At 37.9% G+C, this 22,385-nt stretch overlaps 3 protein-coding genes across 3 annotated transcripts; all 3 read right to left on the bottom strand.

The window, feature by feature from the left end:
* Window positions 1-322: 322 nt before the first annotated feature.
* LOC113153645 lies at window positions 323-15,269 on the bottom strand. Its single transcript, XM_033326263.1, has 14 exons — window positions 15,114-15,269; window positions 8,672-8,938; window positions 8,292-8,558; window positions 7,653-7,835; window positions 7,252-7,353; window positions 6,998-7,038; window positions 6,196-6,282; window positions 5,713-5,911; window positions 5,192-5,458; window positions 3,385-3,663; window positions 2,373-2,687; window positions 2,022-2,129; window positions 1,854-1,871; window positions 323-1,712 (listed from the first exon to the last, which is right to left on the bottom strand). Exons 1-14 carry the CDS (start codon window positions 15,157-15,159, stop codon window positions 1,666-1,668), a joined length of 2,226 nt encoding a protein of 741 aa, XP_033182154.1. The 5' UTR covers window positions 15,160-15,269; the 3' UTR covers window positions 323-1,665.
* LOC113154488 (major histocompatibility complex class I-related gene protein-like) lies at window positions 12,046-13,203 on the bottom strand. Its single transcript, XM_033326237.1, has 3 exons — window positions 12,894-13,203; window positions 12,461-12,553; window positions 12,046-12,110 (listed from the first exon to the last, which is right to left on the bottom strand). Exons 1-3 carry the CDS (start codon window positions 13,108-13,110, stop codon window positions 12,061-12,063), a joined length of 360 nt encoding a protein of 119 aa, XP_033182128.1. The 5' UTR covers window positions 13,111-13,203; the 3' UTR covers window positions 12,046-12,060.
* Window positions 15,270-17,517: 2,248 nt separating the features above from the next.
* Window positions 17,518-20,120, bottom strand: LOC113154494 (major histocompatibility complex class I-related gene protein-like). The gene is made up of 6 exons (XM_033326227.1): window positions 20,021-20,120; window positions 19,244-19,510; window positions 18,704-18,973; window positions 18,223-18,525; window positions 18,026-18,133; window positions 17,518-17,942 (listed from the first exon to the last, which is right to left on the bottom strand). The coding sequence occupies exons 1-6, from the start codon at window positions 20,064-20,066 to the stop codon at window positions 17,902-17,904; spliced, it is 1,035 nt and encodes a 344-aa protein (XP_033182118.1). The 5' UTR covers window positions 20,067-20,120; the 3' UTR covers window positions 17,518-17,901.
* Between the last annotated feature and the right edge of the window lie 2,265 nt (window positions 20,121-22,385).

Genomic DNA, 22,385 nt, shown 5'->3' with positions numbered 1-22,385 from the left:
ACTCTCTTCAGTCTCAGCTTCTCTCTCAGTGTTTCTGTAACTAAAACCTGTTTGACCTGCTTCTATTTTTAGTTTACAGTGGTTTTCATTTCACTTCATAGACTAAAGGTTGAGATTATACAGTGTGTTGTTTATCACCATCTGTCAGTGACTTGTTATAAGTAAACATGATTTGAACTAACAGCAGATTGAATTTTCACTAAGAAACAGTGAGGTGTTCAGGTTCTGATGTATGTATTAAAGTGCAGTGGAAAGATGACAAATGTAAAAGAACAAATTTCAGAGCCACAAAACTGAAGAAAATAATTTATATAAAGAAAGATTCATAATTCCAACATTTATTCCACTTTCTGTCTCGTTCTCTGTGTATAAATGTCTGTATCTACAATCAGTGATGTTAAACAGCTCAGAAACTCAACTGTGTATTTACACTAAATTTAAAGTAGAAGAAAAGAAGCTGTAAAGGTTTAATGTATAATGTTGGTTTGCAGGGTCCAAAAGGAGTAATGACAAAAATTATTCCAGTAATGAATCTGCAGATAAAACATTTTTATAACATTTGTATTAATTAACATAGTGAACTATCATAATAATATCGACAAAAATGAAACACAACAAATTAAGCAGCTCAAATAAAATGATATTAATCAGATGGAGGCACAGATTCTGTAAACACTCAACAGCCACATTATGAAGTAAACATGTACAACTTACTACAAACAAGTACAACTCCTACACCCACTATGATCTGAATAATAATCATATAGTACAATGATCACCTTCCTGACAGTTTTAACAGAATAAAAGACATTTTAAAGTCACAGCTACAAACAGAAATATTGTTTATTAAATTGGTTTTAGTATCGTCTAAACACATAGAGTGACCAGAAGAAACTACTCAAAACAAAAACAGTATTAACAGAAGAATGGAAGTAATTTATTAATTAACAGGGTTGAGATCAGAGGCCTTATTGGAACTAAAATGCTGTGTATGACCTACATGTATTCACCATCACAGATAATGTATTAATTAAGACTACTTAAGATGTTATTCATCTCCACACCCACATAAACAGACGCTTGAATGTACACTTTTGATGGTAGTAATCAAATGATCTGAGAGTGTCAAAGACTAAAAGGACGGGGTACACCAGGAACTTGCTGAGAATGATTTTCTCCAGTCAGTTGTTACTTTCTCAGTCTCATGCTCTTGTTCAAATCTGTATTTGTCAACACTCTGATAAACCTGTGTGTCAGCATCTGTAATTACCGTCATTGAACTCAGCATTAGACACACCCAAATCTTTCACATATTTCTTCCGCACTGAAACTTTCTGTTTTCTTCATCATTGCCACTACTCCTCTAACACCTCTGTAGTGCAATGTTACTGTCTGTGAAAGTATAATGAGAAGATGAAGCCATATTATCTTTTAACAATATTCCCTAAAAGCGTATGTTGCTCCAAAACCTGTATCTATTGGTCAGAATTACTGATTACTTAACTATACTGTCTCTCTCCTCTTTACAGTCTTCTTTTATACCCATTCATAATACTGATTGTTATGATTGATAATTGTGAGATTTTTCATGTAAAAACTAATTAATAATAATAAATGTCTGTGTAATAATACTGAAGTACTGACTGTGTTCATTACACTTGTTCTTCATTCCCCATGAGCAGGGCCAGGATTTCTGTCTGTCAGGTCTGAAGCTAGAAGTAGAAAATACATATTTTTTTTATTGATTTAAAAAAAAAGGAACATTATGAAAATATGTATGTAAATAAATAATTTGTAGGTCTTCATATGTGACAGAGAATAACTAATTACTAAAAGCATTTAAAAATTCTTACTGTTTGCAGGTTGGAATCCTAAAATATAAAAGAGCAATCAAAATATTAGTCTTTACAGATACATTTTTTATGAAAATGTCAACTTTTTAAAAATAAAAATGCTTTCATATGTATTGGATTCGAGTGGAGCAAAAAAAATTGCAGATTAAAATATCTGGTGTTTCTCACCATTGTTCTTCTTCTTCCTCCAGATGAAGAGTCCAGTGATGCAGACTAACAGGAGCAGCAGTCCTACAACTACTCCAATGACAGCAGCAGGAAACTCTGAGGGAGGAACTGGAACCAGAACAGAACATTCATGTTCTGATCTCTAAAGTGCATCCAAAAAGCATTAACGTTAAAAATTAACATTTTCACATTTTTTTATGTTACAGCCATTTTTACTAAATTGATCATTTTCCTCTAAACTCTACTAGACTATCCCATAATGTGAAATAAGTTTGTTTTAAATCTTTGCAAATTTATTACAAATAAAAGACAAAAAAAAAATTATTCATAGTCTAACAGGCAATTTTTTACCTTTATTAATTCCAATGCCAGTTCTGATCTCAGCTTTGTCCAGTTTGGTGATGACGTCCTTCTTCACACCAGAGATCTGAAACACACAGTCGTACCTGCTCCAGTCTTCAGGTTTGATTGAAGAAATGTTCAGATCAACTCTCATCTGGAAGGTCCCATCATGGTTGGGGAGGATCTCTCCATGGTCCACGTCCTCATGAATCTCTTTTCCATCTTTCCTCCAGAACATGTCGACTCTGTCAGGGTAGAAACCTGTAGCGTGGCAGCTGACTGGAGAGGAGGGAGTCTTCTGGAGGAGAGACACTGAGGGACGAACTGTAAGGGTTAAATTAAAAACAGAAAGTAGATGAGTTGGTTAAACAACATCAGTTTTCTGCACAATGAGTGTCATGGATCAACATTTTTCAATTCAATTTAATTTTATTTTATTTGTAGAGCGCTTTTTACAATTGACATTGTCACAAAGCAGCTTTACACAACCACAGCATTTTTAAAAATGAATTCTCTGGAAATCATCAGTGTATGTTCCTCCATATTACATAAGACTTTTATTCTAAACCAAAAACGTCAACCTACTGCTGGTGCTAAAAAAGGATCAACAAAAATTAATGTCAGAAAAATATGTTAATACATCAGAAATTATTAAAAAATATAGATCAAAGTTGAAAACCGAACAAGACAGATTCACCATCATTGTCATCCCTCATGCTGCTAGCTCTATAAATAATGCTGAGGATAATAAAGACTACGTGCACCATATGAGAAGCACTTATCCTCTGAGTCGGTCTCATCATTAGTCTGTGTAGGTTCTGTTTGATTAAATGAACTCAAGACTCAAGACAACAAGTTACGTTAGACTCACAACATGAGAACAACTTTTCTTTACCGGGTGACAGAACAGGGGCCTCAACGTGTTATATAATCTTATATTATCTTAAATGCAATATAATAACATCTAATAATAACTGACTGTTTTTTGTTTGTGAAGTTACATCAAATCATGTAACGATACCTGTTATCAATGGAAAGTTGTTTTCATATTTCAAATATGTCTTCAGCCACTCGGGGTAAACCTCAGTTAAGAACACCTTTTTCTCTTTCAATTTGACTTCTTCAGCATCCCATATCTGTTTGATGGTGACAGCCTGTGGTTTCAGAGCGATCCACGTGTAATCCTTCAGGTCCAATGACATGAAGTCTTCTCCATCATAACCAAAATGTACAAAACCAACAACCTCTCCAGTGTTTTCATCCCATTCACAGCCTTCGATGCGCTGTAAAATGTGGACACCTGAGAGAGAAAGACAAACAGCAAAGAATGAAATTAACAAGAATACATGCATGTTATTTCTAGAAATAGAAATGGAGGAACCTAGTAACTCTACAGTAAATTGAGTGCTAGACAGGAGATAATGATGAGCTACTAGCTAACAGCCAGAGAGATATGATATGTTAATCTTAATGTGTAGTTAACAATTAGTTTATGAATAGTTTCAGAATAAATCAGAACTTAATATTGTATATAGTAGATGATAAGTGGTGATGAGTTACTAGAGAACAGCCTGGAAGATTAATTATTTTTATTTTTTATTATTAGTCGTGATAAGGTCAGAATTTGTCGCTGGGTGACACAAAGTATAGTAACACCTCAGTTAATTATTCATTAATTACTAATAATTCATTGTATTGTCATTCAATATTGTTTTTGTGTATTTGTATTATGTACTTGGTTGAGGTACATTTCATTAAGTTCACCAGAAAACACCAAAGACAACTGGCAGCCAAAATATTTATATTTAAAATCTCTTCCCATATTTACAGGGAACAACATCCTCCTGTTGTATATTTTATGATGTCAGAGACAAATCTGAATCTGAATACAGTGTTTGATTTTTTTGCAGGTTTCTGGTAACTGTAACTTTTATAATAAAAATACTGTAGAACTGCAGAGTTATTAAATCAATAATGTAAAGTTTTCTCAGCACAGCACATGAGGACCTGTGTAGAACGTGAGAATAGTGAGTTCACAGCAACAGTGTCCAGTGACAAAAAGCTGCAGTAAAAACTGATCCTGACCTTTACAATAGAAGAAGAAAGCCTTTATTTGTCACATTTACATGTTACAGATGAAATTGGTCCTCTGCATTTAACCCATCCCCTGGGGGAGCAGTGGGCAGCTACACACAGCGCCCAGGGAGCCAGCGTGGAGTGTCTCGCTCAAGGCCACACCTGGTGTTTGTGATAGGGTTTGAACCCCAAACCTTCTGTATCTAAGGCCAATGATCTACCCGCTGAGCAACCAGGCCGCAGTAACTCAACAACTGAGAGTGTTGGAGAAAGATGTTTGGCTGCATTAGTTATGTTATGTTACCAGAACCAGATGTTAGCACAATGTAAACAAGTAGTTTAGTGCTGCAGCTAATGACATGGCATGTTTTTCACTGGACAGGAAAAGGAAGGCGTAAATATAATAAACGTATGTAAGTGATCTAATATATGTCATTGTTTACATCTCGCACATACTGAAAGACAATATAATGAATAATACACAATAGATTTACTTACACAGTTTGTCAGACTCAAGAGGAGTTTATGATGTTTATGATGTTAATATTTACAATTTTGTGTTCTAGTGTCTCTGTCTGTAATAGTCTTCATGTGGCATCATCACATCCTTCTTTGGGTAGAACCAAGTTATTTAAAAGATTATTCATTATCTGCTAATGTTGACCTAGTGACAATAGAGTAACTAATTATTATCGTTGTTTTACAGGAAGAACAGTTAAAAAGTTAAAAGTATAAGATAGAACATACTGTACCTCCACTTTGGTTCAGGTTCTGCATGAGATGAGTAAGTTTGTATTTATACAAGTTAGGGAGCCTCTCAAAACAACTTTGAATGTACTCCTCGTAGATTTGCGGAAGGTCTTTTATTATTTTTTTTGCTGCATCCCGCTGTGCTACTATCGTTTTGTTGCTGTTGCAGTAACCTGCCTGAATGTCATCAACCTGCAGAGCTGCCATAAACTCTGGTACGCTGGAGATTCCAGTCGATCCAGTGAAGAAAAGCTTGAAAGAATGTTGCACTGTGGGATAAAAGAAAAATATATATCTATATATTTATACACATAAATACACACATATATATACACATATACATATGTATACATACATATTTATACTGAATATATTTATTCAGTATAAAAACACACATCATCATCACACATCATTCACTGTGATTCAGTTAAACCATAATAATCAGTCTTATGAAGTTAAAGTGAAAATGAAACTAAATTAAAATAAATAAATAAAAGTTCAAAGATTCAAATAGTGATGTTACCTGGTGATGAGACGTCACAGAAAAGAAGCAGCAATAATATGTTTTTCATCTTGATTCGAGTTGGTTCAGTTGATCTTTTATCACAGAGGCTGGTGAGAGTGTTTAGACTCGTTTCGACATGAACTGAACCTCCTCTGAAACAAACTACGAGAGCCGGCTGCAGCAGGAGGTGGAGACCGGTCAGGACGCTCTGCAGGTCCTGGTTCATTTAGATCAGTAACGGCAAGAAATCTCAGGAACATTCAGCCAGTCAGAACAAAAAAAACATCTCATACCTGTTGTTACTCTTTGTTATCAGTGTTGTCATAAAGTTTTGAGAAGTGTTAAACTCAGTTTTATTTTGTTTTGAAATTAATTACAATCAAACATTAGACCTGTGAAGAAACAATAATATATATATATGTTTTGTCCTTTGTTGGACAGAAGGAAACCCGACACAGAAAGTCTGAAAGAAAACAACTGCACCACCTAGAGTTCTCTTACATGGAACACAGCCTCAAGGTGGAACCCAGTTCCCCTCATTACTTTCACGTTTCCCTCATTAAAATCTTTTTCCTTGTGTCTTAGTCCCTAACAGTAAGAATACACAGAGGGAGGCAAGAAAAAGAAAGAAGGATCAATAGAGGGAAATAGGATTTACCCACAACCCCACACTACACTGATACATGCTGTGAAATTAATTTTACTTTAAAAAATGTATATAAATAACTGAAAACAAGAGAATAAATATTATAATATAGTAGTGAAATATCTAACTGTATCAACTTTTGCCATAAAGAATCAAAACAAATCAACAGTTATTAACAGTGTGTTTCCTCCACCCCACCAAGTTAAATCTCATCAATGTGTCTCAGTAAAAGTGAAGGAACAGATCAACATCAGCTTATCTCAGCCTTATATCTACATTTTATCTGCTTAGTTTAGATCACGCTGGTCTTGCTAGTCCGACAGGGAACCTGTATGTTTGTGCCCAGATCTGTTCAGCAGTCCGACCACAACTACAGCTCATCTGGATCTACTCAGTCTTCACATTAGGCCATTCACTAGTTAGTAAATTTGACTAGGTTATGGTTTTCTATGGTTTCAAAAATCTATTATTAGATATTCTAGTAACAGAATCCAGTGTCTACATGTTCTTCTCTTGTTGAATCTCTTGTTCATAAGCAAATTATCAACAACACATGTAAAATGTGTGAAAACATAAAATACAGATTTATACTAATCTGTATGATGTGACACTGTTTAAATCCATCATAATGTAGCCGAGTGTTTCGACCAATCAGGCCTCTTGATTCAGTCTCTCAAGCTCAGAACCAGAGTTTGAAGCTGTAGGATCAGAAACACAAAGTTAATTCACTGATTGTGTAGTGAACTGAAGAATAAATCCAGTGTGATCTCCATTTTATTCTTACTTTAGTTTTTATTATTTCTCCTATATTATATATATATATGGTTTTCCCTGTTTTCTAGTTGTTGTTTGCAGGACGGATAACTGAAAACTGTGTTATTACAATAAAAGCATCAACACATGAATCTCACCTTTCTTCTTGTAAACCATGAATCCACCGGTAAAGATGAGGACGAGAACAAGAAAAACCACTACGATGATGACGACAGGTGTGGTCGTGTTACTGAGAGTATCTGATGAAGAAATAAGGAAAAACTAATAAATACAATTAGCAAATTAATTCTTCTTTTTTTTTTGTTTTTTTGTATGCTAGCAGCGTATTGAGTTTTGTTCAAACATCAAGTTAACTAGTACATTAATGAGGGTACTATATTACAATGACTTGTCCCAGTTTTCCAATAATACACCGTATTATTTTAATTATTCTAATAATTTGTTTTCTCTAAAATTTAATGGGTTTAGTGGGTTCTGATCTCAGCTTTGTCCAGTTTGGTGATGACGTCCTTCTTCACATCAGAGAGATGAAACACACAGTCGTACCTGCTCCACTCTTCAGGTTTGACTGAGGAAATGTTCAGATCAACTCTCATCTGGAAGGTCCCATCATGGTTGGGGAGGATCTCTCCATGGCCCACGTCCTCATGAATCTCCTCTCCATCTTTCCTCCAGAACATGTCGACTCTGTCAGGGTAGAAACCTGTAGCGTGGCAGCTGACTGGAGAGGAGGGAGTCTTCTGGAGGAGAGACACTGAGGGAGGAGCTGCAGCTGGAAGGACAACACAAGGTAATTAACAAGTTGGACAGATTTACATTTGAACTAACAGGTGAAGACAACATGCAAAGAGCTGCAAAAAGTTTGGGCACATCCACAAATAAAGTATCTAACATCCAACTAGCTACTATCCCTTCTACTTAAACACTAGTGACAAAGATTATAGCTGCGACTTCAGTGACTCAAAGACAACAGAACCACCTAAAAGAAACGTGACTGATAACGAGGAGACAGGAGCAGAGTAAGAAGCCTCTGCAGCTGTTTTTTCCTGATTCAAACCCTGATGTTCCTCGGGGGCAGTCTGAGGAACATCTAATTCCAGTAGCTCTCACTGTGTTGGATCATATTCACTGTAATACACACTAACATGTACTATAACATCAAGTCATGTGACTCAACCTTTTCTCTGCAGGTAGCTGTTCCCATATTCCAGATACCTCTTCAGCAACTGAGGGCACATGAAGCTCTTAATGAAGGCAGGTTCACCATATTCTCTCCCCCACTTGTTTTTGAATGCAGCAGCCTTTTCTGTGTACACCCACGCCACCATCCTCTGATCAAATGACATGAAGTCTTCTCCATTAAACCCAAACTGATTGTAGAGCAGAAACTTCTTTGTCTCATCATCCAGTTCACAGCCGGCCATCTCCTGTAAGATGTGAACACCTGTGGAACAGAGGCACCATCAGTACAGATCAGTACAGCATTATTAATACTGCAGGTCACATGTACCACACAGTAATACATATTAGGATACTGCAAATATGAAGTCGACTTACCTCCACTTTGGTTTAACAGCAATTTTAATTCCTGAATCAAGGCTACTGAAGCATCATGGTTTCGTCTGCAGGACTGAGTGTACCACTCCAAGTGACCGGGATCATCTTCAATAAATTTCCTGGTCCAGTTCTGTTTGGGTTCTGCTGTTCTGTTGATGCTGTTACAGCTTCCCAGCTGAATGTCATCGACCACTGCAACAGCCAGAAACTCAGGGAAGTTTTGGAGTCCAGAAGATGTAGTTAGGAAATACGTCAGCGAGTGTTTTACTGTGGGACAAACAAAATGTTTTCAGATAAAATAGTAAGTTCATTTTTAACATGAGGTCAATTCTATGAGCACAACAGACATTAAGTTCCTGATCAATAAGTTTCCCCTTTCTAAACATTAGGTTTGATGCAGCTATTGCAGAACAGTTTTTTATTAACTGTAATTGACTTTAAAACAATCTAGTTCAGCACTTTTGCCAACTCATCTGATACAGGAAGTGCTTCGTTCTGTGTTGTTTTATTTATGAAGGTGCACATAGCTTCAGGTAAAGCCTGAAACTCTGATAAATCAGTCTTTGCTGTGCTGACAACAGGGGTTTCTTGACTACGACAGTCCCTCCACTAACACAGAGGAGGTCTGTTATGATGTGTGAAAGTATGAAAGTCATGATGCCTGTGGAAAAACTGAGGGGAAGTTTCAAACACACTGATTGGACTATGGACTGGATTAATTATAACAAAGAGTATTGACAGTATATCAGATGACGTAAAAAGCTAAATCATATTGTGTATTGACTCTGTAAATCTGTGAAATGTTTTTTTAATAATACACAGGATGTGAAATCATCTGTCAGTAGGAGGAAGTTCACATTTGTTAGTAGAGATAAAGACATGGTTGAACTGCACAGAGGGATCTCAGAAGAACTGATCAACAGGGAAGAGAAAGTATGAATCAAGCACAGAAGGGAAACTTCTGTGTGACAGCAATGTTTTTTGCCAGGTTTGATCATGATGATCAAGTCAGGTTTTCCCCGATGGGTCACTGGCTCAGAGGTGATGTGACGCCCCTGAACCCACTCTTTAGTTGCAGGTCAGTGCTTTTTTAGATCCTCTGCAGTTTGCTCACAGGAGTAACATCTGTGCAGAGGATGCACCGCTGTACAGACAGCAGGTGGTCCTGTCAGTACAAATAGTCGTTTTAGTCAGATTCATGGAAATTAGTCTGTTTTTAAAAAGACACATTTCAGACCGTTTGTTTTGAGGAAATGAAAGTCTTTTCAGATCAGTAAGACCTTTTTATATCTTTCCTGAGTTTTGTGGTGAGAGCTGTTTTATATGTTGGTTCTATAATAGAGACCTGATTCCAGAAGATCATGCCTTAGTAGATGCTTATAATATTTTTAGATGATTATGAGCTGCTGTGTTGTTACTGTTGTACAGTGCTAACCACGAGTTTCCTCCCAAAAATGCTGTGTGTAAAAACACCCAAACACAAGTGAAACTACACTCATCATTTAATTAACCTGATCAAAACCAAACAGCATTTTAAAGTTGATCTTACCAGAAAGTGTGTAATGAACCAAGATTAGCAGGAAAACTAGCTCCATCGAGACCTGCCGAGCGACCGCTGATGGAAACTGTGGGTGAATCCAGTCGAAATGCAGCAGGACTGAACATGAACCTCTGACTGTGAAGAGTATTGTGTGTCCTCTGCATGTGTTTAAGACCAAACAATGAGAAACGACACAGCGCACATGCAGCTACACACCAGAGGTGAAGTCTGCAAAATGGGGAAGGAAACCCAGCAACTAAGACGACACCATGAGATGACGTCCAGGAACATGTGAAACTGAAATTATTTGTTGACTAAAGAGACTCATCTTCAGGTGTCAGCTGGGTTCATGGGTGGTGGAGGTGTAAACTAAAGTACAGACCAGTCCCTCAAGACCACAGACCTTTTTTTGACCTTTGTTTCCACACGACAGCGTCACTACTGTCACCTGCTGACTAAAACCGGTACGGTTTGTCTTTACAGGTAACTGAACTCAGAGCAGGTGAGTATCCACTTGTGATTATGGCTGTTTTACATCTTTCACTTTAACAAGTGTGACTAAAGAGTGAAGTAGAGAAAGAACAGCTTTAACTTCAGAAGGGTTTGAACTTGTTTTTCTCTTCCACAGAAACAGTAACACACTGCTCAGCTGTTCCAGTGGCCGACAAGGACTTTAACACTGGAGCAAGGTCCACTTTCAAACTGTACAAACTGGCTCCTTCAGTAAATTAAGAAGCCACATTTAGATTTTTACTTAGAAACCACTGAAGCACTTTGTGTATTACAACAAATATACTATAATATATTCATTACAAACTCCACAACCACTGACATTTATTCACAGACCATCTCCACTGAGTTGGACACCATTCATCCAGTAATTACACATAAATAAAAATCTGAGAAGAACCCCCTGAAACATGATAAAGATAGTTTTTGTGTGAAAACTTGCAGTAACACAGTAATTACAACTATTCTGTTGGTAATTGCAAGTAATCCCGATGCCGCTCTTCTCCTTTACACAGTCTACATAAAAAGACACATGATGCATTTGTATAACATTCACCTAAATATAAACCAGCACATTTAAAATACAGGATGAAAAATGTGTTATTACGTAGAACTCACTGTGATTTCATCCACTGTTAGTCTGATGAGTCTGATGCTGCAAACAGAAGATATGGTAAAGAGAATCAGAGCAGGATGTGAAACAACTGATTAATCAAGTTTTAAAGCAAGTCGTTTTAAAAATGTTTTAATAAAAAAAAACTTTCATGAGAAAGTTTGAAAGCTGAAAAGCAGAGAACGACAAATGTAAAAAAACAAACAAAAAAACGACTGTATTGATAGAAGGAACATATGTGAACTTATAAAAAAAGATTTTCTCCAATTGTTTATCGAGTTAATTATTAGCAGAAAAAAATAAAACTGTACATTTGTTCAATTTATACTAATTAACATTTGTGTGCATTTCTGTGGAAACTTAGTTTTAATGGATCATTAACCTTTAATTTAACCTTTAAATTCAACACTTTACTGTTTGATCTTGAGATCATCAACAGCTTTACAGTTTTATATTAAAGGCAAAAACAGAAAAGCCGACTGTAGCAGCACTGTCAAACAGAGTTCAGGTTAAATGTCCATCAATTATCAATGACGACCAATCAGAGCAGAGCAGGACTCCACTGTGTGACGCTCCTGTACAGGTGTAGGAGACGTCACTTTGTGCGGGAAGCTTTGTGTTGTCTCCAAACATCAGACAGACACTAGTTATCACTGATGTTGTCCCATTACTAAAGACAAACATGGTTTCAGTAATCATCATTTCCTCCATCACTGTGTCTTTAAGTCAGGTTTCTGAATTCAGTCTCTGAAAGAGCCCGGAGCCGGATTCAAGACCTGGAAGGTCAGAGAAACAAAGTTAATCCACTAATACTGTGACGAACAGAGTTAACAGGTCTGAAAACGTTCAGTTATCCTTTAATGTCAAATGCTTTTGTGTAAACTTGACAGAATAATGTTTAGTTTTACTTACGAAGCAGAGGGCATTTGGCTAAAATCAAAAGAAAAGACTTTTTATTTCACCAGGGACTCATTGAATATGTGTTTTTATTCCATCAGAGTAAACTAATAGACGGCAGCAGCTGATCGCTCAGTCCTGAGCTGGTTACTACTGATGTTTTTACAGTTAAATCTAATCAGTCTAATTCAGTGAGTTAGGTTGATAACATTTCCATTTTCTCTCTCACCTTTGTTTTTATAGATTATGAATCCAGCGGCGGCGATGAGGACAATAACTAAAACCACCACGATGACAGAGACGCTCAAGTTTCTGGGTTTGTCTGGTAAATAAATAAAAAACATGAGACTGGTGAAGATTGAAAGGAAAATACATCAATGAAGGTTTGTGTTAGTGTGACATGAAGTTAATACAGTAAAATCAGACGTTCTGACTGAAGAAATGTGTTGGATGGAAAAATAACGGACAGCAATAATTAAAGAAAACAAACTTAAAGAAGTAAAGCTGAAGAAACAGAGATAGAAAAGCTGGTGTGTTTAATATGACAGGTTATTTTCCTTTATTGAAGCAGATCCACCAGAATAAAATCACATAAAATTATTTATTTTCTTGGTTTGTAATAATCACATTGGGATTAAAGTCACATCTGACCTCTGTCTTACCCCAGTTGGTTCTGATCACAGCTTTGTCCAGTTTGGTGATGACGTCCTTCTTCACACCAGAGAGATGAAACACACAGTCGTACCTGCTCCAGTCTTCAGGTTTGACTGAGGAAATGTTCAGATCAACTCTCATCTGGAAGGTCCCATCATGGTTGGGGAGGATCTCTCCATGGTCCACGTCCTCATGAATCTCCTCTCCATCTTTCCTCCAGAACATTGAGGCTCTGTCAGGGTAGAAACCTGTAGCGTGGCAGCTGACTGGAGAGGAGGGAGTCTTCTGGAGGAGAGACACTGAGGGGAGATCTGAGGAGAGAGATCCACACCGTCAAAAACAGCTTTTTATTTAAATATATACAGATAATTTGAAGCTAAGCTTTAAATTATCACCTTTTCTCGCAAAGAACATCTTCCCATATTGCAGATACCTCTTCAGCCACTGGGGGCAAATGTTTATGAGGAAGTTGCTGTTGTAGTTTATCTCATCATAAATTTGTTCCCACTCTTTTTTGATGGTGATGGCTTTTTCTGCGTTACCCAGCTCATCGTTCTCACGTCGAATGATGTGAATTCCTCTCCGTCGTAACCATAGTGATCGAATCCAACAGAGTCTTGATGGTGGTCGTCCCACTCACAGCCACTCATCTCCTGTAAAATGTGAACTCCTGTGAGAGGCGCAGACGTCAGGCAAAACAGCAGCAGGAAAACAGCAGTGACTTTATTAATGGAACACAAGGAAATCAAAGAAACCATTTAAAACTACTGTACAAATAAAAAATAAATAAAATAAAACTGAGTTTCCTCACTGTGAGGTTTCCTCATGTCCAGAAATGGAACTGAATTAACAGTGAATATACCTGTGTAACATGAATAAAGACAGAATTAAAGGACATTAAATGATAACAGACGTACCTCCAGTTTGGTTAAAGTGCAGTTTCAACTGACTGATCAGAGCTTTGGCTTCTTGATGCATGGTTTTGCAGACCTGAGTGTACCACTTCAGGTGATGAGGATCATCTTGGATCAGTTTTTTGATCCAGTCCTGGTTAATTTGTGTTGTCCTGCCATCGCTGTCACAGTATCCCAGCTGAGCGTCACCAACTTTCAGCACAGCTATAAACTCCGGGAAGGTTTGGAGTCCAGGAGATGTAATTAAGAAATATGTCAGGGAGGTGTTCACTGTAGGACAAACACATGTTTTCAGTTTAATAAAAAGAAAACACAGATTTTTAATTAATAGGAACGAGACAACAACCAGAGACCTGGACAGATGAGGCCACGTTGAGGATGCTCCTGATTTTAAGGTTCAGATTATTCCACTAACTTAGTTACACTAACATTATAATGACAGGTTAAGTGTGACACCTAGTGGGAGAACAGGAGATAACAAGAAGGATGAGTGGATGATGAAGCGATCAATGGACCATAACGTTACCACAGACCCAGAAGCTTAAAAGAGAAATACACCAGAGGATCAGCAGATGTTAAGTGTGTGTGTTACTGAGAACGACACGAGGGCAGATAAGGAGGAAGACATCATCACTGAGGGCCGAAGACGTTATGACACCAGAAGACAAATTAACTTTAGGTGATTAAATCTAACTTGTGTGTTTAGATCTGATCTCTGCTCGTCTGCTGCTTTCTTCCTCATTTCTGATTCCCCTGCTGTCAGATCTGTTCGCGTTTATTTTCTCATGAGCTATTTCTACAGTGTTCCTCTCACGGAACAGTAACAGTAACAAAACACAATCTGTCAAACGAGATCTGTGTCTCTTCAGGAACTATGAGCCGACTCCCACTCGTCACTGCCCATTTACATGCTGTGGTCCCTTCAATCCTCTTGATCTCCTCCACACTGAGCTTCCTCCTGTCTGCTGTGCTCGGCTTAGATTAAAGCCACCACATTTATACTGTAAGATGTGTAATTGGTGCTCAAGCCTGTAAACATCCTCCTTTTCAGATCCAGCTCTCGTTATCCAGCCATGTCGTTTTCTCTCCGTGTTTTATTTACATGAGATCAGATTAACCAGACTGAATCCATTGAAAGCAGCAGTTCATTACACTGCTCCATACACACATTTGTTATGATGGAGGAGTGAGAGGTGACACAAACAATCCACAGCATCAGCATCAGCTCCAAGTGAAGGATTAGACGTCCGTCACATGTATTCATTCAAATCAAACTGTTTGTGAAACAGTTTAAAGTTGTAAAGCTGAACTTACCTGAATATGTGAAAGGAAGAAAGACGAGCAGAAGAACGAGCTCCATCACTGTCGAGTAGTTCACACTAAATCGAGTGATTTAGTGACCATTTGCTCTTCTAATGTCGTTTCTCCTTTTTTAAAAAGTCTGTCCTGTCTCACTAGGAGACGTCAAGAGAAATTCACACCCTGCAAAGTGCAAATACTGAATCACACCACATGTGTTCACTGAGTCCTCTACTCCTCCTTTCGTCTCTGCTTCACTGCCAGTCTTTTCGTTTCTTCATTCCTTTCAGAGTCAGATAAACAGAAGAGACACACCTCGTGGTTTAACTCTGGATGCACCTGCTGCAGCACTGTCAGGTTCCAGGTCGCAGGAACTGAACGATGAGACTTTCAAGGACTAAACACAGTTCGATCAAACACGTGTTAGTGTTTGTTTTATTGTGCAGAGCGTTGATCACAGGATGTTTGATATTTGATACAGTGAAACTGAGGATGAACGACCTCTAACAGGGACTGAGAATCATCACTGGTTATTAAACCAACGTTTTTCCTCAGTCCTGCTGTTTTAGAAACATAATCAGTGTTGATCTACCTCACACTCTGCTGTAATCACTCTGGACTCCAGATAAAATGATCTACACCCAGGACGTTGGTATAATCTGGCTCCATCTGATCTGAAACTCTGTCGTCTTCCTCGTTCCGATCATCCTGCAGTACCACTTTAGCGTGTCGTAGTTCTCCTGGCCCCCAAATAAAGTCTGATGATAAATTCTTATATAAATGATGCTGATTGATGCTCCTTTATTTCTTTTCATTTACTCTACTGTGTTTCTACACATTCGACATGATACAGAGCTCAAACTACTGGGTCAAAGCTGCAGAACAGACAGAAACAAATGATCATTTGAACTGAGAAGGTATCGTATGACAGTCAGGACTGGACATGAACACCGAGTATTACACAACCAAGAAGCTACACATCAGTACACAGATACGTGAAAACATAAGATGAGAAACAGTTTGAGTTCTGTCTTGATTATTGGTTACATACTTGATGAGTGGATGAACGTAACATACTATTAGCTGGAGGTTATGTAAAGAATGACAGAGTCTTTATACTGTTGAGAATCATTTTAGTTATTGTGATGATTTGTTGTTCTGAATAGTGTTTTCTTCCCTTTGAGGCAGAACTGGGATGGTTTTACTTGCTTTACATAAACAGAATATATAAGAAAATACTGAAGCAGCCATCGTGAACATATGTTATAAAACAGTATAAAACCAGTCAAACTATTCAGTGATTTTCTTAAAGAACAAACAAAGTTAAACTTCATTTTGAGGCTTTGGGGACCAAGAGTTAAAGTGAGAGTAAATTAGAATAAAGTGCTCTATGAAAAAGGTTAAAAAATAAAAACATTGATGCTATAACCTTGAGTCGTTGAGCAATTAGAAAAATAATTATTAGAGTTCATATTGAACAACATTAATATGATCAGTAAAGATCTGAACAGTGAAAAACTAATCATGATTAGATCAGACATGAGTAGAACAACCTGATGATGAACAAATGATGGGAAAAAACAAGCATTTAATAAGAAAACCATTCAATAATTATAGAAAGTTTAATGGGAGGTCAACTCACTCAGTCACAGGCTGCTGGAGTCGACCTCTGACCCCTGCTGTGTTAGTGTCCATGTGCTCGTCTTTGGACTGAAGCACCTTTAAGAAACCATCAGTGAGCACCAACATGCAGACGCCACACAGTCGAGCCCCCGTCCACAGGCCAGCTGAACCTTCAATCTTTATCCACGTCATGTTGTTCAGGAACAACACGACAAAATCTTCAATCATGACCAAACTGTAAAGAAGAGCAGTCAGAGACAATCAGTCATATCTTTACCAAATACACACAGATACCAAAACAGAGGAGCTCTACTTTTTTTTAAATCAGAAATAACAATTAATCTAACACCTGAAGTATTTTATTTTCAATATAAATTCTGGTTTTCTTTGAAAAATAAGAAGCACATTTGCTCGTTAGACCGTTCAGATTTACCTGACACACCTGTTAAAACTGTTGTTGCTCCTTATGTCAACTTCTCTGGCCGATGATTGGCTCCCCTAGATTTGAATCAGCCAATGTGTGAAGACAGAGCAGAAGAAGAAAACAGAGAAACAAACCAGTGCTGCGTAAAACAACAGCTGAGCAACAGCGCCACCTCTGGACAGATCTTATGTCTCTTCTGTAATATTAAATTCACACAGTAACAGTCAGTTTTCTATTTTTAGAAACTTTATTGAAAATTTAAAAACATTACTACAAAAATAAAATACTAAACTGTACATTTAACACATTTAACACATTCATAGTCGTGTATTTTTATTGAAATTAGCTCAAAAAGTGGTGAAAGTTCTTGTGAAATGGTCGTTCAGTCAAAGATTGGTGCATTATTAATATGTGATTTTAATCGAAATTATCAAGGGGGACCAATCAGAACAGACCTGGACTCTACAGGTGTACGAGACGCAACTGTGTCAGGGAAAGTTTGTGTTTATCAAATACAACCACTGTTGATCTGGGTCCAAACAGGGTGTCAGTGATCTATTACTAGAGAATCCAGAGTCTGCAATCTGATATCCACGACTTCCTCTAAAACCAAATGACAATTTAAATCTAACAGTGTAACAAACAGCAGATTGGGGCTGAAGGATTCGTGTAAAGCTCTGTAAGGTGAAACACGCCAACGTGTCGACTTCCTCCATCCTTTATGATGTAAGTGACTGTGTGGGTTAATCTGGTTTCTCAGTTCAGTATTTGAAAAACCAAAGAGCCAGAGTCAGGAGCTGCAGGATCAGAAACACAAAGCTGTGGTTGGTATGAAGGAACATCAGTTACACAGATAATATCATCATTATCTCTCTCTCACCTTTCTTTTTGCAAAACACGAATCCAGTGGTAACAATGAGGACGAGGACAAGACCGAGCACTCCCATCACTACCATGATCTTAGGGATGATCATGGCTTTGGGATTCTCTGTTAAAGATATTTATTATTTATTAAAAAAGAAAATAAATAAAGAACAAACGGTCACAGTCACAGTCAGCATCAGATGTTGTTCTTACCCCAGTTGGTTCTGATCTCAGCTTTGTCCAGTTTGGTGATGACGTCCTTCTTCACACCAGAGATCTGAAACACACAGTCGTACCTGCTCCAGTCTTCAGGTTTGACTGAGGAAATGTTCAGATCAACTCTCATCTGGAAGGTCCCATCATGGTTGGGGAGGATCTCTCCATGGTCCACATCCTCATGAATCTCCTCTCCATCTTTCCTCCAGAACATTGAGGCTCTGTCAGGGTAGAAACCTGTAGCGTGGCAGCTGACTGGAGAGGAGGGAGTCTTCTGGAGGAGAGACACTGAGGGGAGAACTGAGGAGAGAGAGAACATTTTATTCCTCTTATCAGTAAGAAAACTAAAACAAACGCAGCAAAGACGTCACATTTCTGCTGATTAAACAGCTGTTCGATCAGCTGCTCTTTGTTTCATGTATGATTAAGGAGCCTCTTACTGCTCATTAGAAAGAAAACATCTGTCAGGTGACTCTACCTTTTCTCTGCAGGGTGCTGTTCCCATATTTCAAATAATACATCAACAACTGAGGGCACGTGTGTCTGAGGAACTCAACGCGTTGCATTAAAGTAAAATAAGTATCCCACTGATTTTTGTGGTTGTCAGATAGTTTTGCATGCTCCCATGTTTGTGTGCTGTTGTCCAGTGATGCGAGGTGTTCTCCATTATAACCAAGATGATAAAAGACAGTAAAGACTTTGTTATCATCTTGTTCACAGCCGTGCATGTCCTGTAGAACGTGAAAGCCTGTGAGAGAGACAGAGACGTCAGAAAACCAGAGTCCAGCAGCTGTGTGTGTCACATACAGAAGTACGACTCTGTTTTTATGCACGTTCAAAAATAATATTAAGTGAATCTAATTAAATAAATAAGATAGAAAACATCTAATGTTTGAGTGTGGAAAATAATCCAATCTAAAAATATGTAACAGGATGTAACAGTGAAAACACATCAATATGTATTAATGTAGTGTATTTATTGAAGTGTGTATCTAGCAGTGAATATCTGTGGACATACCTCCAGGGTGCTTAAACACACGTTTTAACATTTCAAGCATGAGTTTTACAGCTGGGTGGTTGATTGTGCAGGCCTGTGTGTACTGCTCCAAGTGCTCATTATTGTCATCCACTAACTCTTTGGCCCAGTCCTGTTTGGTTTCTGCGTTCAGATTCGTGCTGTCACAGGAACCCACCTGAACTCCATCAACCACTGCAGCAGCCATAAACTCCGGGACGGTTTGGAGTCCAGAGGAAGTGGTGAGGAAAAATGTCAGGGAGTGTTTCACTGTAGGACAAACAAATGTTTTCAGTCTGAGCACGAGTGACTTTCAATTCCTGTTCAACAAAGGCAGGTAAAGCAATAATACTGTTTCTTAACCGTTATATTTACATTCATGGTTAACAATAGGTTAACAGGCGTGTCTGCCCTATTTCAACAAACTAAATAATGACCCAGGTAAAACAGGTGGTTCTGGTTTTTCATCATGGATCAGTTCCAAAGCAGCACAGTGGAAACTCATGTCAGTACATTTATTTATAAGTACTAAACTTAAACAGCTCTTACTCCACTAGAAGTAACATCCCTTTATCAGACACTGTGGACAAACTGTAGGTAAAACCTGTAGGTGGTTCTCTGAGCAGGGCTTTGGACACTAACACATCCTAAATCAGTGCTCTGCATCCAGAACAGCCAGAGTGATTTTTTAATGTCATTACGCACAAAGGGAAATTAGACAGTTTCAAACAAACAAACCCACTCCTACAACCTGAAGTGTGTTTTTAAAGTTGATCTCACCTGAATGTGTGACAGGAAGGAGGCTGAGCAGAAACACGAGCTCCATCGTCTTTCTGTCCAGTGCAGGAAGAAACAGAACCAGGTTTGCGTTGTTGTGTAAAAATGGCACAGACGAAGCCAAAAACATTTACCAGACGTGATGAAACCTCAGATGCAAATCAACACATGTTCCCACGCTGAGGTTTGATGACTGAGCTGCAGCATTTCCACACCCATTACCAGAAGCATCATCACCACTGAGCGTCTGAGAGAATCTATTATTATACCCTCTTTAAACTGAGCACAAAGTCCTGGGTTCAAAAGAAGGAGGAAGACTCAGTTAAAAATGAAACGCACATTTAATAAAACTGAGTAAATTAATATGATTATGTTGTTATAGAGCATCATGTGCAGTAGTAGTTATAACTAACATGTTATAATTAGTATGTACGTGAGCTGAAGTGTGCATGAGATGCGTAACAGCCAGACACAGACGCATAAACAGGATAAAAGATGTCAGTGTGAGGTTATTATCTAATGATCAACAGTCAGTTTTAAAGCTGCTCTACTAACACATATCATCCAGTAGATCAGACTGATGGATGTAAATACTAATCGAGCCCACACAGTGAGAACATCTATCGGTTCACTCATCCCCTAAAGTGAGGAGTCAAAGACAAAGCTGTCACGATGAAAGAGTCTCTGAGGATCAAACATCTGGTTTACATGTAGGTTTTTGTCACTTTCAGTTCCTCTAATTCAGCCATGAAACGGTCTGATGAGTCAGCTGTTCCAAATTTAACACCATCAAACGGGGAAAGTTATGCAATAAGATATAAATGTTCATAAGGAATGAGGTCATAGAAATGTTCCTAATGGGAGGAGGTTCAGAAAAAGGATGGATGGATGCGAAAGTGGCTGTTTGGCTCATTGACTCTGTGCCACTTATTAACTTGCAAACATCATCTGGGGAAATTACTTCTCCCAAAACACGACAATAAAACACGCAGACCTCGACCCAGATCAGCTGCAGACGGCAGATTTGTTTTTTTAATTTGTTTAAACACTCAAATTCAAATTCCCGTCATGTAGCACTCAGTGATGAACAAGCTTAATGTTTGTGATGATGTGTAACTTAAAATGAAAATGTAAAGAGCCACATGAGGAAACAGCTCCTCTCAATGAGGCGACATGTGGCTCCTCATACTAATAGTAGTTGGATGTTGTTTGGCTCAAACATTTGACAGAGGTTACAGAGTTCTCTCAATGCAAATCACCATGATTGGGGTTTTTAAGCAGCCATGGTTCCTCAGTGCAGAACTGAGTCTGTGGTCTGTGGTAGCTGCTCCCTCTGCACCGGTATCAGGTCTCTCCAGATGTTGTTAACTCACTCGCCACTAACATCATGTCCGTGGTAATGAGAACAGTATCTTAATTGGACTTTTATTTGGCTTGTTATTGATTGCACAAACAAAACGTTTAGCAGCAGCAGTTAAAGCAGAGCTGTGCGATCCAGCCTCTGCTCCTTGAGATGGTCTGTTGATGCTTTATGCTCCACCACAGTCCTGCAGATCTCCAAAATACTGAGCTTGTAAAGTAAAATGGATTAAACAGCAGTGGAAGTGAAAGCAGATGGAAGATCAGACTTCACTTCCTGCACACAGAGAACATTTTCCAATCTAAATAAATACATGCAAATATAATCATCTCCATAAATTAAACATTTTAAATATCAAACCTGAAGCCTGAGATCTACCAGCTGATTATAAAAGTTGTCTTTTTACCCCAGCAGAGGGTGGAAACTCCCTCATAAGTAACAACAGACAGAACCATCATTGATGCTTTAATTAGTAAATATCACAGCTGTTAAAGGTGAATAGTTATTTAATGTGTTCTGACAAGTGTTAAATCCATAATAAAAATACCTCATTGTTTATTAGTGGATTCGTATTAAGAATAAACATGAAGTTGTGTCTCTTCTTCTTCTCTCATTTGCTGCTCATCACTTATATTCATTTATTTACTTAATGAAACTTCAACATGTCTTGTGTTATTAGCAGAGCTTGATTTATAAAATCTACCCACAGATACAGAACAGACACCTTGATGTTAGACTCTGTGTGTAATAATAAAATGAAACAAGTTTTAAGGTTATCGTTTTGTGTCCTGGTTATCAAATGGTATAAACAGATTATGTTTCTCCGGACAAAATTCATCATAACAGATCTCAAATAAAAAAATCAAGATGTGTTTAAAGTGCAGACTGTTAAATGAAAAGTTTGGTCAAATGCATCAGATGAACCGTAAAGTGGAACCATTTTCATTAATAAACTGTGCAGAGCACTTCAATACATCATGTACAAAAAACATTAACAACACTTTTTGT

The sequence above is a fragment of the Anabas testudineus genome, chromosome 11 (assembly GCF_900324465.2).
Source record: "Anabas testudineus chromosome 11, fAnaTes1.2, whole genome shotgun sequence".
Classification (NCBI taxonomy): Eukaryota; Metazoa; Chordata; class Actinopteri; order Anabantiformes; family Anabantidae; genus Anabas; species Anabas testudineus.
The sequence above is the reverse complement of the archived record's forward strand: the minus strand, read 5'-3'. Positions and strand labels throughout refer to the sequence as shown.